General features: G+C 34.6%; 1 protein-coding gene across 1 annotated transcript; it reads right to left on the bottom strand.

Annotated features, from left to right (window-relative positions):
* Positions 1–262: 262 nt before the first annotated feature.
* On the bottom strand, positions 263–3,712 carry RFeSP (Rieske iron-sulfur protein). Its single transcript, XM_076136605.1, has 4 exons — positions 3,406–3,712; positions 3,171–3,314; positions 1,606–1,783; positions 263–628 (listed from the first exon to the last, which is right to left on the bottom strand). The coding sequence occupies exons 1-4, from the start codon at positions 3,608–3,610 to the stop codon at positions 340–342; spliced, it is 816 nt and encodes a 271-aa protein (XP_075992720.1). The 5' UTR covers positions 3,611–3,712; the 3' UTR covers positions 263–339.
* Between the last annotated feature and the right edge of the window lie 15,112 nt (positions 3,713–18,824).

Below are 18,824 nucleotides of genomic sequence, written 5' to 3'. Positions count from 1 at the left end.
TAATGTATTTATATATGAGTTTAAACGCTGTTGATTATATAAACTACCGCTAAATGTAATCGGAAACCGAGAGTTAATTATGTGAAAATAAAACAATTGAAGTAGAAAACTACATTTATTTATATGAATTGCAAATTAAATACCTCCGCCAATGACAACATAATTCTATTAATCTCTGTTTAAAGCTGAATCGAATTACATCTATCAGCCAAAGAATTAGCTGCTACATCAAATTGTATTTTCGATAAAAATAAAACAATGGTAACAGTAATCACATTTATTGATGTTGGATCTATTGATTTACATTGTCCTTAATAAATAAATTGTCTAATAAATATTTTAGCCTACGACTAGTAGACCATCTTCGACGAAATTGTGTGGGGGGACTTCGAGGTTCAGTGGTGCAGGTCCTTTGCGGATACGGCCTGAAGCGTCGTAGTGGGAGCCGTGGCAGGGGCAGTAGTAGCCGCCGAAGTCACCCGCGTTGGCTACGGGCACGCAACCCAAGTGGGTGCATACGCCAATGACGACCAACCATTTAGGGTTCTGTGTACGCTGGTTGTCGTGCTGTGGGTCACGGAGCTGGTCGACGGGCACTGCCTGCTCTGTGGAGATCTCGGCGTCGGTCCTGTTGAGAAATGTTAAATTTTAGTATATTTTCTTAATATTGATCTTATTGTGCAATAGAAACATTATATCAAAAACTACAAATGTATTCTAATACTCTCTGACTATAGTGATTTTCACATTTTATATGTATGGCTTGCTACACACATATTCGGTTCGGCATTAATTGGTCTAGACGCGCGGCAAAACCAAGCCGAAAATGTGAGTCGAGCCGGTTTTGTTGTTCGTATATATTGCCGAATCCAACGTGCCGAACGGAATTGTGTGTAGCATAACTAAGGAACCAAACTAATTGTTAAATAATAAGGCCAAAGTAACCTACCCTGACTATGGGATAAAAATAGTATACTGACAATTGACACTTGTTTTTATATGTTTGCTCAAATGAGGAAACCTCTTCACAATAGGCTTCTCTTCACATTAATCCAGATAATGAGTTTAATCTAATTGCACACTTTCAATCTATCACTCGAATAACTCTAATACTATGCATACAACATGATGAGTCGCAAAGTGACGTGATGTCATGACATTAATATAATAATATGATTATTTGTATCGAACAATTTGATTTACTCCTCAAAGGCCTAAAAAAGTTTTAATAGGCAAACATTTATTCATCTTCATCAATTCTTAAACAATAAAAATCTCTGGAAGTTTAACAGACTAGCTACAAAAAAAACCTTACATCTAGTTAGCAAAAATTTCTAAATTCAAAAACGTTAGAAAAGTCAGTAATAAATTAGTATAAGGTGATGTCTTGCAAAAAAATCAGGCGCATAGTATTTGAACCTCGCAGTCCTGTATGAAAAAATGTATTGATTCGAATGAGGCAAGAGAAAGTTGCAAGGATCATATAAAGTGGCATTCTCTGGTCTCTGTCTGCCACTATGGGAAGATGTGACTTCATGTATGAATGTATGTATGTAAATCAGTATTTGCAGAAGTCTGTAACATTTGAAATTCATTGTAACTCACCTGTGCCTGATGAACAGGGGCTTTCCACGCCACTTGAAGGTGACAGACTTGCCCTCGGGGATCTCAGACAGTTTGATCTCAATCTTGGCCAGAGCCAACACATCAGCGGCGGCGGCCATTGATGACACGAACTGTGTCACGACGGACTTCGCGGCGTACGCGCCGGCGATACCACCAGCTGCGGAAAATAGAGAAACATATTTAGTATAAATAACTAACACAGAGAGAATAGAATAACAATACTTTAAATGAAAATATAGATGTGGTGGCAATCTTTACAGTATGTACAACAAGGTGTATGTGTATTAGGAAATAAACTAATTAAGTTTGTAGGAAACAAGCAGTCTTGGTCTACCCGCTTGGTCATGAGAAATGATTTTGTAGTTCTGTGCCTGTGTATGAACAAGTCAAGTATGTATATAACATGGTAGACACACATATAGGTACCTTGGTTACACTGGCCATTGTCAGATAATGATGGTGAGACTTATTAACTATAATTTTAATTTAATCTATATAACAATGGTTATGATTATCACAGCTCAATCCATAAAGAATAGTGTTATAGTGTTTGTATTGTATCTGTAAAATTGTAAAACTTTCAGAGCGACAAGACAAGTTGTCCTCAACGCTATAAGCAAATCATAGACAGCATGTTTATCCGTAATGAACTAATGCTGCTTAGAAAAGGAAAGTGTTACAGAGTTACCCTCTTATTTATAAAAGGAACTTATGAAAGGCTTATAGTGTTCTGTTTCTTTCACTCATTAGCAAAATAAAAAAGAAAAAACATATTATAGTAGTGTTTTAACTAAAATAGGTTTATAGTGTGTTTATGAATAAGAGGGTTAGTTTCAAAGTTGTATTATGAGTTAATAATTAAATGTACTAATATTTACACTATTGTGTCCTTTGACCTTATTAATTTTGCTTAGTTTGTCATCCAATAATAGATAGCTTATAATTATTGTTTTGATAGTAGTTTTTAAAGTAGTAAGCACACAATGTAAGTGAAAGCAGTCCTTTGAGGCACTGTAATTAAAAGTAGGTCATTTTCTAGTATTTGTTAATAACTTGTTAATGGATTAGAGTCATTAGCTTTGTAATAGATTAGATTTTTCATTAGAACTATTCTAAAAACACATATTTTTGTTCTGATTAAGCTGCAAATATTTATATATCTATGTTCTACTAATGAGTTATTAATGTAATTAAATAATAAAAATTAAGAGCTATTGTTACAAGTTGTGCAATAAGTAATAGTTATAAAGCCATGTTTTATTGTCATATTATTGTGTAAATGTGTTCTATATTTGCTGGAACGCTTTACATAAAGGATTCAAGGTCAATGGCAATCTTATTTAGAAATAAATACCTATAAATACAATCTAGTGTAGAACTACTTATGTATATACTGCCAATGTTTGTTTATAATGCAAATAAGACATATAAACTACTATATAAAGTAGATAGGTATAATAAATGATTCAAAACATACAATTACATAAACTGTAATCTAATGTCAAAAGTTCTGCTCTCTTTAGTGAAAAAATTGTACTACTAACCTCCAGCAATAAGGTAGGTGAAGGACTGGCGTCCATCGACACTCTCATTGTTCTTGGACGTAGGGTCCTGGGTCTCCTTGCGACGGTACGCAGAGAAATCAGGGTACGCGATGTCGGTATGCGCGAAACGAACTTGAGTTGGCACTGGAAGTGACAAGTGGTTATGTAACATTATTCGTCGTAATTTCCCATAAAAATTCATCTAAAAAGCAAAATCAGCACACAAATAACTCACCACGACCGTTCACTTTAGGCTTCAAACCCTGGATTGGCAAAGATCCGTGCATAGACTGCACCGTCGAAGTTTTGGGCAGGGGATGAATGAGCACCTTGTCAGAAGGTGTGGGCACAACTACGAGAGGTTTAAGCCCGTTGGAAACCACGGAAGAGCTCGCCTTGAAATAAGGGGCTAAATGCCCAGCCCTCACCACCGAAGTCATTTTGTTTCACAGCAGAAATACGCAACAAAATTGCTTTTTTATTTGCGCTAAGCGCAGTGCTCGATTGAAGGATTGTCAAATTCGTTCGATGTTGCCAATGACAAAAAAAGTGCGTATGATGTGATGTTTATGACGGAACAAAAAGTAGATACCGTAAAACGGGGTGAATAGAATTCGCGGGGTGAATAGAAAAAAAATCAGGAAAGTTTTCAAGCCCAATGTTTGAGTACTCCTCGTTTAAGAATTTTGTTCAAATTTGAAATGATTACTCGTCGATATTACTTCTCTGCGGTGTCATAATTGTTTAAATGTTTAAATTGATATTTATACCCAAAAAATTGCTTCAAAGTCAACCGTCCTCGAATGCCTTAATGGTCCATACATTTTTTTCAAAACTTTGGTTTTAAAGTGGAATTTCTTTTCTAATGAGTTGTTTGGAGTGTTTATCTCTTTAGGTGTATATTTATATATAAAGATACAATATTGTTAACTGAAAAAACGTTTTAAAACACAATTTTTCCATTCACCCCTTTGGTCGTTTCGATTCACCCCTATCGCTGGGTGAATAGAAATTGACCATTTTTTTAATGAAATATCGTAAAACTATGCATATTTTTGGACAAATATGGTTTTAACTTTTTCTTCATGGCGCCGGACATGATATAAAACAACCTGACAATAAAAATAACAAGTTATTCGCTACAAATTTTTAGGACAAAGTTGAAAATTGTTTCTATTCACCCCGTTTTACGGTACCTATTTTAAGCATTAGTGAAGAGCTGAAGTTTAAAACCTATCACACAAATTTGCAGCGCATACCGTGAACTATTTACTCTGTTGCGTCTTATATCATTCGTTTCATGCCCAGTCGTAGTTTGATAAATCGATTTGTAAAGAATAAATTGAAGCGTATAATAATTTTGTTTATAACTTCAAGGAAGTTAATTTTAAATGAATACAATGAAGATAAATAAATAAACATCTTATTTATATAGTAAATAGAGTTTAATAAAATTATTGATTTGGTTAAAAGAGAAAACCTTATTGCAAGCAGATCGCAAAGGCAATTTTTATGCTACAAATGCTAAAGATTGTCAGATTTGAACATTTTCATATTGATTTGCTTTTTGATTGGTCGATTCTCTAGTGACAGCAACTTTTTTTTTGTGGTAATACTAAACTATGAATGCGTTCATTAATAGGCAAGTAAAAAAAAAATTAAATCATTACGTTCGGCTTTCGATAGTAATATAATTTGTAAAAATTTAAAACAAAAATGGGATGAAATAGTAATGATTATGAAGTGAGTTTTCCTATACAAAATAAAAATACTTATAATACGTTTATTAGCCGAAATGTAGTATTCTTTTCAATAAATGTCAATTTTATTTAGTAATTATATAAATCTAATATTATTTGCCTAAGCCGTCTTTAGGCGTCGCGTCGTGTTAAATTTACTAATATTAGTACATAATAATAATCACAAATGTCTAGGTTGTATAATTAGAGTATAGTCAAAGGTACACTGTTGCCTTACTAGATGGCGTATGTATTTCTCGTATTTATCGCATTTTCACATAAACTGAATAATAATTCCATACTCTAATACTATGTTGGTTTGAACTAGTTTCTTTAATTAATAACACATCTATGACAAAATAATTTTATTGGTTTCTGTACTACTACTTACACTTACTTACTTTAGCCCATTTTAATAAAAAACTTACAAACTTTTAAAAATAAACTGTACTTTTCTTTTTAGGTGTCTTTTGTGTAACGAATAATAGACAATATATAAAGGACAGGTACCAAAATAGTATCTTAGTAAAATAAAAGTAAATTCATGCTGTTATAGCCAGTTTTAAAGCTTATGGATAAGCGTCCTATCCTACCGAAAGACAGTCAGGACTTCATGAGTCAATGTATTATTAAATTTTCGTCTTTAACCCACAACTTTTGCAGGTAGGTACCTCCGCGCGTGGTCCTCATTCGTGAAAGTCGCCAATGATTTTTAAATTGCCAATGCCTACCTTAGCCTTGGACTATGAATAAATATTCATTGATCGCCGAATTTTGCATTACCATTGGCATTCAGATCGAAGCGGCAACCAGTTGTGAATAAAATATAATAATAATGAGAATCCTATTATCAGTTAAAAGCCTTTAGGCATATTTCCTACGCAATTTTGACGTTAGTGTATATTATTATGACAATGACATCTGCGAATTAGGCTATATTGATTGACTGCGGCCTTCCTTTCCTTGAACATGTTAAGATAAAACCATTAATTTTAATTTACTTTTGATGCTAAGTTTATTGCATTGAGTTAGGCAATGACACGTTCTCTAAGCAGTAAATAATATTATCCTAAACCTAATGTTGTAAATATGAAAGTGTGGTCGTCTATATAATATCTTTCAGGAGACAATAGCAGAACCGATTTGAATAAAATTTGGCAGGTTGATAGTTTAGATAAGAAAAAGAATGAGGCTATTTTTCCTCTGGTTCATAACTTGTGGTCTTAACTTGTGGCCCGTAGATCAATTCTTGTAGTTTACAAAATTCACTGAAACAGAAAATCCTATATTCCTATAGCTGAAAAGCTTCAGAGGAGGTAAACTTTGATCATAAATATAGAGTTTTTTTAGGGTTTCGGCATTCATCAGAATCTGTTGTTTTCATTATGTTAGTAGGCATTTAAAATATGCTAAAATGACAGATATTATCGCCAAAAATCTAAATAAACTATTCATTTATACAAATAAATACGAAAATCCTTATCTTTAGGGTTATTAATTACCAGGCAGGTAATTATAGAATGCAGTAGTTTGTCACAAAACATGAGGCTGACCTCGGTTTCGGTTTGATAAATCTTCGTGGGCTATGTATTACCATAATATTATGCAAATGTAATTGCATTATACAATAACATAAATAGGTACACAGTTATAGGATTTAAGAAAACCGCGAGCATTGCAACATCCACTATTCCTTGTTAAAATCGTTTGACTTTATCGTATCAAAGTTTTAATTCAGTATCAAAATTGGGATTATTTTGTCTCTATCTAAGTATTTGTAACGCTTTATCGGCTAAACTAGGTACCTCATAAAACCCCTCGTCAAGAATTTTGCATTGATTTTGTGCTTATAATTTCTCCACTTGTACCTCATTCAGAGGCAGGCTATACAATCTTTCAGGAAATCGTTCCGCGCGGAGGCAGTCGCGAGCAACTAGCTGGCCTTATAGAACATCAAGACAGTCTAGGTACATAGAATCAAAGTTATAAAAAAATTCCATGCATTTTTCAGCCTGAATCCTTTCGTGAAAAATAACCTGTAAATTCTACTTTCCGAAATGGAAATTATGCGTCATCCCGGATGCGTTCGGACGTGTTCGGGCACATTCGGGACCGCGCCTCATTTGCAACGATTTCTATTCAAGCAACGATCACCACTTGATTTGTTATGTGCACTAATACAGTGTTTATTATTTCCTTCTCGCAGATAGTGGCGCCATTCCCATATATAGTAGGGTGTGAATACTGTTTATGTAAGGAAAATATATTTTCTTAAACCGTTTTTGAGAAACCTGCATGTTTAAGTCGTAGAGCGCGGTGGCGGATGTTTTTAGTCTTTTGCGCGTAATACGCAAGTATCACTCTTATTTTCTACTTTAATAGTTACTTCACTTGGAATAGCTAGCTTAGGATAACTAATTAAATGACATGGTAGTTATCTAGGGGACTTAAAACGAGACCATCAAAGCACTAACGGATGTCACTTGTACCTGCGCTCTTCACAAAAAATACTTATTAAAATTACGAATTATACCCAATAATAAACCTACTTAAAATCTATGCAAGCGGTATTTCGCGCAAATAGAAAATCGTCGAAACATATTTTATTTTCAGTTTAAAATCTAATAAACCCATGCATAGAAGTTAACACACATGAAACAACAGATGGCGTTGCGTGCAAACAAACTTTAACTAGTAGAAGTACTATATTTTTTTCGATAAAATCGCGTTATTAGCATAAATTAATTTTTAAATGGTTATAATATTCTGTTCGGCCTCGAGATGGTGTAAAGTAATTGAGGGCTGGCGTTTTTGTTCCATATGACGCGTTAATTAATAGTGGGAATGGTTTGTAATTATTCAATTAAATATTTAAAGTGTCGCTATTTTTATGATTTATTATACAAATGCAACGCTGTATATAATTAGGTATCTAATTCAAAAGTAGTAAACATATTTATTTGTTTAGGTAGTTGCTGTTTTCAAGAATAGCCTTTGTATTTATAAACTAAATAACCCAGTTTCAGCCTTCTTTTTCTTTTACTATGAACCAATAACATACTATACAAGTAGCAATAACACACCATAGACGCGATTCGGGTTATCGGAATTCACATCATAACTATTTAGAAAACTCTCATGCATTTATCGGGCCAATATTTTCCGTTACCAAAAATATTGTGGAGCGGGAAATATTCCTGAAAATTGTGGAATACTGGAATACCTTCACGTTTAATAGTAAAATTCCTGTGGGCAACCCTGCCACGCAGTCGTACAAACAATTTCATGGTCACGCTGCGCTTTGTTAGGCGTCCGTGAGCGCCGCAGCTACACGCACACACGCACAGATATTTGGCTATACGTATACGCCTATTAGGGCTGATGCATACGAAATTGAAAATATTTTAATTGCGATTGTTTATTTGTAGTTATTTCCCTTTTGAATATTATGTGTTTATGGCATTAAATTATTTTTATTTCTTATTTAAATGGGCTTATAAATGCTACAAAAAGTAAGTTGTTGTAAGCACTTGTGGCTGTAAGTGTTTTATTTTATGAAATTTAATGACATTTACAACCCAAAAACACGTTTCAGTTCATTAAAACATCGTTTTAAACAAATCAACAATCAAAAGCCCAATAAAACTTAATTAAAGAGATTCATGGACCATAACTCATTCCTGAAACGGGCACATTCTACTGAAATGTGCAGTAAAATATATACAATGAACCATTAAACCACAGGTGGCAACCCGCACTCACACAGGGGTAGAGGTCCACGCACACAGGCGCAATAATCCTTGAGATACGCACACACACTCTTGTGGCAATGAATAACGCAGTTCGGTTGCGTGCGCTACGTAGATTGCTGTACGTCCGCTTATTTTGCATAGAATTATGAACTGCTGTTACCTTTTCTTTTAGAGATAAAAACATCTGCTTTTTACAGATTTCGCTTTAGGATTTTGTACGTCAACAACGGCCTTTTTGTTTTCTACTTTGTGTTGATCCTTTATTTTGTGTAAATGTAGTGTCACGCATGTTTAAATATTCCATGAAATGACAAAATTTAGTTTTATTCAGGCCTTTAGATACGTTAATTAAAACTAATGGAAGAATTATCTGGCTAACTGTAAAGTTATCGGTCTAGGCAATACCGTTGTTTACTTGCGTACGGTAATAGAAAAAATACTACGTTTTGGGAATGTTTGTAATTAACAATTAGACATGCTCTTTGATAAGCTTTAAAAATTTATGATAGCCGTTTTGTGTTGTTCACCACGTGCAAGATAAAAGCCTACCTTAGAATTCGAATTAGTAAGGATTCGAGGAATGACTTTACGATACGAATTAGTAATCATGAACAACCTTGAACCTCAACCTGAAGGCGCAAAGTAATATTATAACTTAAAACACATAATTTAAATAAATTACGTGTTTCTAAAATAACAAAATGATTAGTCGGCCTCATAGAAATTTACGATTATTGTACAGGAATAAAAAGTATCGTTTTAATGGCTTTGATGACCTTACATGCATTTGAGCGTTTCCGGAATACCTACATTGTTTTGTCACGCACATTTTTAAGCACACAAGATTTTATCTATGGTCACGTTTGGTGCGTAGTTCGGTGTGCGGGGCAGAGATGGCGCTGTGCGTAGTATTTGAATCTAATAGTTTCTAAGATGCGTTTCAGAACTGAATAGTGTAGTATGACAGATAAATAGCGACGATGCGCGGGGCACACTTGGGAGGGACGGCCCAATTCGATGCGCGCTCTGGCCATTACACAATGAATTTATTGCCGCATACGGCTGACACATATTGCGTGCATGTCATGTGTGTGTGCCATGCCTCCGCGCTCGAATATTTGAGCAATTAGCGTCCACAATCGAATAAGAGCACGGATGAGTTGGGAACTTATTATATTAAGTTGTGATTTTATAATAAGCTATTCTCTCGAGCACGCACACCGTTTTATTGGATTGTACTAAAAATAGAAGCTTGACAAGTTGAAATTGAGTTACTACTGTACCTGCTGAACGACGAAAAATATACAAAAATATTGAAGCATTGTGTACGGGATTATTAGAATAGAACGGTGTATTGGAATCCATACCCAATTAGTGATTTCGGAAAAAACACAATTGTTTTTTTCATTCTTGATTCTCTACGGAAATAACACACCAATTAATTTAGATACACCTTCGGTACTTCACAAAACAGCGAATAAACTAAGTACTTGCTAAAAGTACATAAAGTACATCAGCTATATTCACAAACAATATATTTTGGGAACAATTTAAAAACATAATAAAATTAGTTCTGATTGAGTAGATTTAGAATAGTCGATGGTCGTTGTAAAGAATTCTACGCGAGGTCGTTTCGTTTAAACACCGTAGATAACTACTCATATTGTACGTTTATCACACTTTAACTGATGCAGTTTAACATGTGTTTAGGTTTAGGGTTCTTTAAGCAAATGGCAAAACACTACACCAACGAGTATGTACTCAGTAGAAAAATGGTAGTACTTATCACAGGTAAGCTGCATCTGTTTGTTTAAAACTTTAACAACGTCCAGTAGAGCAGATGATATATTAAGTATTCTACATTCTTAATATATTATCGGCTCTACTAGATATATCAAATGCCTCAAAATTGCATTTGCAATAATAATAACTTACCACATAGATGTCTTAGTAACTTAGCATAGCCTAGGGTCGGCACTTGTTCAAGATGAGTAAGCCCTTTCGGTACAAAATACAGAAAACCTAGAAACTTATCAAACTCAAAAGCACTTAATTCTTGCATTCAAAAGTGACTATAAAATCAGCCTACCGTTTTTCAACTATGTTAGAGTTGACTTCCAGTTTTATCAGATGCAGCTGAATACCAGAAGACCAGAGCTTTAACATGATATCCCTCGGTAAGACTGTTTGTCAGACTTTGAAGTTTCTGACTACTGAAACTGGTAACGACTGTCAAAGATCAACAGTGTTTCTTTTCATAATCGATTTGATACTTCAAATACAAACCTGCAGAACCCATAATAAACTATCAAAACCGACTAGTTACTACAGTTTGGCGTTGTTCCAAATTGAGCGGTCATCGGGAGTCATTTGGCAAGTTTTCTTTTTGACATGACACCTGTCGTCGTAGCCTCAGACCTTTAGCTGATGAAGTGTGACGATACATATATGTGTGTGTGTTGATGAAAATCACAAGATTTTGAGCACGTGCTTCTTGCTTTACGGAACTACTTTAAAATCCATAGCTCGAATTTATACTACTATCGACTACCGACAACCGGCTAGCTATCGAGATATATTGCACGAAAATCTGTTTAGCGCCTCTACTGGGTTCCGTAAGAACTATTTTGGCAGTACATTCCAAATATCGAACTCTCGATACTCGATAGTACAGACTATACAGAATGGCGCTACAGATGTGGCGAATACAGTTTACCGTTACAGTATCCCGTTTGTTATGGGAATGAGATCGATATTATACAATTTCACTTATCAATGCTGTCGTGGCATAAAAGTAGAGAATTACACCCAAGAATTTCTAGTGCAACTGGCAGCTGATTGGAAACGATCAGTAGCAAAATCCCATTTAAAAAAGTTTAATGCAGCCTACTTACTAGTCTCTTCCGTCAAAAAAGTTCTAAGAGCTAAGCAGTTTTTGTGACAACAGCGCGCATGTTTAGTAAATCAAGACATGACATCAAATTACTAAGGTCTTTATACATAGAAAGTGCACTAACGAAAGCATTTACATCTTCAGAAGAACTACGTAGTATGTCACAGTAAACGTGACACCGCTTATGCCTTTATTCTATTAAAGGTGTGAATTGCAATTTTCTATGAGTACCTCCTCCCCTATACTTCAACAGTGATCATGATTGCATCTAATGGCTCCTTCAATCACTAGGTCATCCGCTCATTTAAGTTGCACTTACTGACCACTTGAGAACAATTGTTCTAATACGTTGGTCTATGATCCAATCGACTACGATTTACTCATTGTATAACGCATTTTTTTCATAAACTGTAAAGCGCATTTCAAAAATGCGAATGCCTGTTTGTTACTCTCTATATGGCTAAACAACTAATCCGATGTGAATGTCTTAAGATCAAACATGGGCTATCATTTTTTCATAAGATTGACCTTTAAGGAGCTAGAATAGACGTGGACAGTGGGTGCCTTGGCTGAGCTGCGTAGTTGGATCAGTAAAAGAGAGTTGCTTGAATCATATGTAATGGTAAGTAGGTAAAAATGTATTTGTAAGAAAAAAAAAAACGACTCCGTTAAAAAAAGGTAAATGTACGGGCTCGTCACATTTTGGGGCAGTGATATTTGATTGCCACACTGCATTATAATATTTTTTTAACATCATGGGGAGTGACTAACACTCGAATTTTAAACTATGTTTAATTCAATGGCATTTATTTTGAGCCCTAACAATTGACCACCAACAACACCTTAAAAACACTTCTGCCCTTTTACAGCATTCAATCTCTATTGAAAGAATAACTTGCATATTATATAAACAAGCAATTAAACTTACACCGACACATATTTTTCATAACGCCTATTTAACAATAAGGACAGTACCCTTGAAACGATCGTAACAGGAAAAATGGAAACTGTAAGGAGAGCGGGAAACATCTCAGTCACGTGCTCGTACAACGTGCGAATGAATAAAGACATACCTACTAAGTACGTACGCATCAGCGTTTGTACTGCGTTTTTGACTTCTATTTTTATATAAATATGTCTTACCACCGGTTTCTGAGTACATTTAGCGGTAGTTTATCTATTCAATAGCGTTTAAGCTCATACAAATAAAACGCTATTGAATAGATAAACTACCGCTAAATGTACCTCAGAAACTAGAGCTTAATTTTGTTAATTTTCGTGGTAAGGATAGATAGATTTCTTATATACATAAAATAATGCCTGTTTTACTTGACAATGTAATAGGTGTGTGTAATACACTCACGTGTACAATGTTAGTCCCATGTATTAGGACGCGATACCGTTGCCATATACCGGGCTAGCTACGAAACTCTGGTCTACTATATTGTATTTCTTGCGATCACGTTGGCAAACTCTGGGTTACTATAGTAGTATATAGTAATCCAGAGCTTGCTATCACTTTGCTTGCTATAGGAATCGCAACCGACAAAAGATCTTACACATTATCGCTTAAAAAAAATGCAGGGTGAGCGTACTCTGCTTTTTGGCTCTTGTATACCTATTAGCGTATCCAAGAGCTATCAGACATAATTTCCCTAAAAGAAACTAATCAAATCAAATGTTTTATTGTGAACAGAGGATTTTAACTCAACATCTTAAAACCAACTAAAACAAGACCAAAAAGACTGCAGCTCTATAATGAAACACACCGTTATGCCCATCAATGAATAATGATTACCAATTCATAGCGGAGGGCAAGGGCGCGGTGATGTTGATGTGTTATTTCAATATCGTTATGTAACTACTTGTTTCCGTGTTGTATATCGACTTAATTTTGTTTTAATGATAGTTTAAATTTAGGTACTGATATTAAAGTTATTTATAGGAAATGAATACACATATAATTTAATAATAAAGACAAAATAAAATTACTTTTTTAGAACTTATAATTTCATCTTAGTAATTACTAAAGGATTTGGAAAACATTGTTTTCTCCAAATTCAGAGGCGTATTGTAGAGGTATATTTATACTGTATCTGCATCACACACTCATCACAACAATTATCATCATATTTCAGTTATTGTTGTGTGTTATTGTACACAAAACCTCAAAGAACTATGTACCAATATCTTCCTTGTAAATCTCTCTGCCTGTTACTAAAAATTGCATAAAAATCAGTTCAGTAGTTTTTGTGTTTCTCGCGAGTAAACAAAACGTCAGTCGGATGTAGCTACTTAGTTTTTTGATATGTGTAATCTATAATAATATGAAAGTAAAAAAAACAACAACATGCATTAAAGGCGTGTCATTCAGGCCTATACACGATTCATACAACTGATTGCAACGTTTAGTACATTATAGCACACCAGTTATCGCTCTTGGATATGCCTGTGTTCAATATCATCAGCTGCTTATGGCTGAATTTTTAATTAGAGTATCTCCGTATCCTTTTTCAGGTCATAAATTAAGGTAATAATATTTAGTTACTGTTTATTATTTAATATAATGCGAAAGAAAATAAACGCGAGCATGCACTCAAACTTGATTGCCTGACATTTCAGCGTTTAATACACAGCACTTCGAACCGTAGCCATTAGGTATCATCCTGTCTTTCATCCAATCATTTTTCTGCATTTCATCAAATCGAGGAGGCGCCTGCAGCCAGATGCGCTCATCGGTCCGTAGACGATATGTGAGTTAAGAAAACCTTGGCGCGGTCATTCCATAGATGGGTGACCGCATAGTTGTATTTGCACTGGGCGTCTCCGTGCTTCGGAGGGCACGTAAAAAGTCGGTCCCGGTTGTTGTTTCAGATAACAGTCGTTAAGCCACGTCAAAGGCCTTTCTGGCGGCTTCATCAACTTTGACACTAGCTTGACTACTAAACATACGATTGTAGTATCCAAATCAATACAGCCGTTTTATGTGAAATACGGACAAACAAACACACATTAAAATTTAGAACAGTGTAAGGGACCGTGAAAATACTTTATTATATTTATCAGCTAGATGATAGGTTAATCAATATAATCTGTGATATCTTATTTACTATATTATGCATTCTGTTGTTGGCAGTCACGTTTTGTTTTCACGTGATACAGTTATGGTGTTATCTATGGTATAGACAAAGGTCGGAGGAATCTAAATTGAAGCGTAATGTTGGCTATGGTTACCGTAAGAAATCGATATTGTTAATGTTGCTGACATTAACAATATCGAGTTACTCCGCTAGTGCATTATGTGCTTACAAAGAAAATAGCCCTTTTCCGATTTTTAACTATCAGCGTAATGCCCAGAGTTTCTTCCAAATATGCTCGAGTCGGCTTTCAGTCAGCAGCTGAATACCAGTATTTTACATGAAGCAATTGCCTATCGGACCTCCACAACCCAGTAACTGAGGCTTTACTTACACGATACTCCTCGTTAGGATACGGCGATACGGCTTATGGTCAGACTTTCAAGCTTAAACCGCCCCCCATCCACTATCACAAATTCATGCGGCTGTAGTTAATTAGACACGAGTCACACGAGCTCCTTTGAAAAGGAAATTATATCCAAAAACTGTAATTTAAAACGCCGCACTAAAAACTAAACTTAATACATTAAAATGAATCAATCAGTCTCCTCATCAGAGTAGGGGTCTCAAAACAGGTTATGTTAAAGGATCAAGGGGGAAAGATAATACGAGAGGACCGAAGCGAGCCCTTTGTACTATCTTGCTATCACAATTGACGTGCCGCGTATTGTGACCAGAGTTAAGAGTTGGGGTCCAATGCTCTATATTTTATTTGATACGTAATTTGTTGATGTTTTTACCAATAAAACTATAACGTTAGTCAGTGTTTTATTTTTGTTAATGGTTTGTTAATGTAACTGAATCGAAAATGGTTACAAATTAACAATTAATTATAGTTAAGATGGATAATTATTAGAGGCTGTAAAACATTGTCTGACAGTTTTGCCTTGCTTGGCAGTGATAGCCAAGTGGTTTAAGCGCGCACCTCCCATGCAAGTAGTCCATGGTTCGAACCCAACACAACACCAATTCCATCACTCATTCCTCAGCATGGAAGGTGACCAGCAATAGGACAGTTATGGGCTAAATTAATTGTTTTACTTAGTCTTTATTTGCCTTGTTTAATATAACATTAATAAATGCATACAATTTCGACAGTTCCAAGAATTATGACTTTCGGAATAGATTTGTAAAACGAAATTTCCTCATATTAAAGGAAAGTCTATATATACATCGAATATTATTAGGTAGGCATGTGATTCTTCCTTCTGCAAATAAATTCATACATTCGCTATAGCAAATTTGGGGAAGGATAATTTTGTACTTTAATTAAAGTATAAATTGTTTTCCCTAAAGTGATAGCCAAAAGTAATTATATGTATGTCTCCATTGTAGTTTTAAGTTCAATCTGAGTTACTATAGGGTTTTTTTTTATGACAAGCCCAAGTTCAAATGTATTAAAATTTAATAATAACAACAGGTAGCGCAATCCTATTCACTATCGGAAATTGGCTGGCTTTGGAAATATTTTGTATGAAAATCCAAACAGCCCTCTAGCGGGCGCCAAGAGATCTATTTTTGCAGTACATTGTAGAGAACAAAAAGTACACAATATATTTGATTGGAAATATAGTCAAATACGGTACAATTTTTGCCCTTATATCTACACAGATAGTTTAAAGCCTAGCTCACACTTTATATCTCTAGAAATCTTTCTGCAAGCGGTCGCGGGTAGAAGCTACTAACTCATAAAACTAGAGAGAGAAAAAAATTGTTGTGAGCTCGCCCGCCAACTGCAATTTATCCAACGTTATTTCGGTGCAAAGCTGGCACGTGTAAGTGACTCATTGTTTTGATCGTCGCTGCATAGCGGTACTTACTGGCTTCCTCTTGCATCATGGTACTTGTCACAGTGACGGCCTGTCAAATGTTCGACGGTTATCAAAGGAAGCTATTTGAATGTATCTAATTGATTTTGAGGTTGGTGTATTGGAATTTGGTATTTTTAGTTACGTGTTTATGGCTAAAATACTGCGTTCGTCTTAATGAAATTCTGCTTGGTGTAAGACTGGGTCAAAATATAAAATACTTTTCTTCAAAAGCAATAATTAATCTTTTCTTATTTTATCCTCCTACTTATAAGCAATTAATCTATTATAAAAATTAAAATAACTCCTTCTAAAATTAAATCCAAAGACAACGACTAACAGTTATCTTACTTTTTTCCTTATTAGTTATATAAATGAATACTAAAATCGACACTCGCAAATAATATAACTAGTTATCGCTTCACTGCATACAAGTGACTAAAACCTAATGGGAAAAACCCATGCAATGACGCAGCACGGACTAAGCGCAGTTTACTTATAAGGAACGGAATATACTTACCCTAACCCTATGCCGATTTTAGTAGGGAATAGTCACGCAAACACCATGAGGTTTGTTTCCCAATGGTTTCTAGGAAATAGACAATTACTGAGTGCATCCCTTGTCATTTGCGATTTGTGTATTTAGTTTAAATGTGGTTGAAATATTTTCGATACGACTGTCTTTTTTGCAAAATGTTTATAAATCTATTGAACTAGTTATTTCTGGAAATATTATTGTCAAGTAATATAGGTACTACATACCTAAGTATGTAGGTATTACGGATGAAGATGTTTTAAAGCCCAATTAATTTATTTGAGTTCTTCTACTAATACGATAACCGATAATTTTCATTTTGTAAAATTAGCTTGGTTTATGCAGTGGGTAGCTGTGAATGTAAACATAAAGTACATTATTTTATAAAAGTTTGTAGTAAATTGGTGTCAACAGTTAATAAAAAATCACGATATTCGAGGTGGAATAAATGAGTACGTAGTCTAATTCGTGAGATGATTGCACTACGTTCAACGCACTCAGTAATTTGTTTAATAATAACGTCATTTTAAATAGTTCGTGTATTACTCGTCGTTTATTTTTAGTTGTTTCGTAGACAAAGTTTTGATGACACTTTACAGAAGCATTTGAGTAGCTTGTATTGTTTATAAATTGTGCATAGTACGGATCGTAAGATCCAGGATTAAATTCGTAAAATATGAGCTCAAAAACTGTGGGTAGAAGTGGGCTGAATAAATAGATAAAATAATAGGACCGAATAGATTTTAAAAGCCACATTTGTTAGAGACCAACATATTTTCGAAATAAGATATAAGCTACGTCTCACATTTTATTTCAATAATATGTATATAAGGATACACTCAACTGAAATGAATAAAAACGTCTGTCAAATGGACACATTGCTAAATCAGACTTCTTGGGTTCCACTCTGAGTCTAGAAAAGTAGTGATTTCTAATAAAAAAAATGTGAGTATTTCATATAACCTGACACATTTTACAAAAACTTCGACGAAATTGCAAAATGACTTACTTGAAAATAAAAACTCCCAGCTGCAGTTTTAAGGCTGCCGCTGTTACAACTCCTTATTGTGTGTTCACCATTATTGCATTCATAAAGGCACGAGCTCGGAACTTTGTTTTGAAACTCTTTTTCTCCATTACGTGGCTTCGGTCACGAGGTACAGTTCTTGGGGGCATGTGACATTGACATCAATTAAAAATTGGACTTATGAAGTGAAGTAGAACAATTTTTTGAGGACAAATTGAGTCATAACATTGAAAGTAATATTACTGTTTACTTGCTTAAGTTTAGTTTTTCTTTAAAATCAGTCAATTTCGTTTCACATCTTTGGGTGTATGTGTGATACTTGTTATACCCGAAGGTGTAGACTAAGGTGTATGTTATACATCCATGTATTGCCAGTTATATACCTATAGTTAATCCCATATTATAGTCGATTTCTGTTGTCTTATTTAATATTTATTCTAAATTTTGTTGGAATCGGTTCAGCTGTTGACCGTGAAACCATGAAAGAGGAATTAACTTAACTTTTATAATATAAAGTATTAATCATAAATCCTGCGTGACGTTATCGTAGTGCACTAAACTATCCCGCACAGTAAGAAACCCCTTGTCCAGTAGTGAGAGTATAATGAATTGATATTATTATTATAATAAAAACATTTCATTATTGCGTGTTATTTTACTAACAAACAACACTACAGTTTAAAAGTACATATTCCATACCTAAGGGCATCATATACCCACTAAATCACAATTAAAACACAAAAAAACGAACATCAAATCGGCA

The sequence above is a fragment of the Anticarsia gemmatalis genome, chromosome 3, assembly GCF_050436995.1.
Source record: "Anticarsia gemmatalis isolate Benzon Research Colony breed Stoneville strain chromosome 3, ilAntGemm2 primary, whole genome shotgun sequence".
Taxonomy (NCBI): Eukaryota; Metazoa; Arthropoda; class Insecta; order Lepidoptera; family Erebidae; genus Anticarsia; species Anticarsia gemmatalis.
Note: the sequence above shows the minus strand (reverse complement) of the source record. Positions and strands in the feature narration are given on the sequence as shown.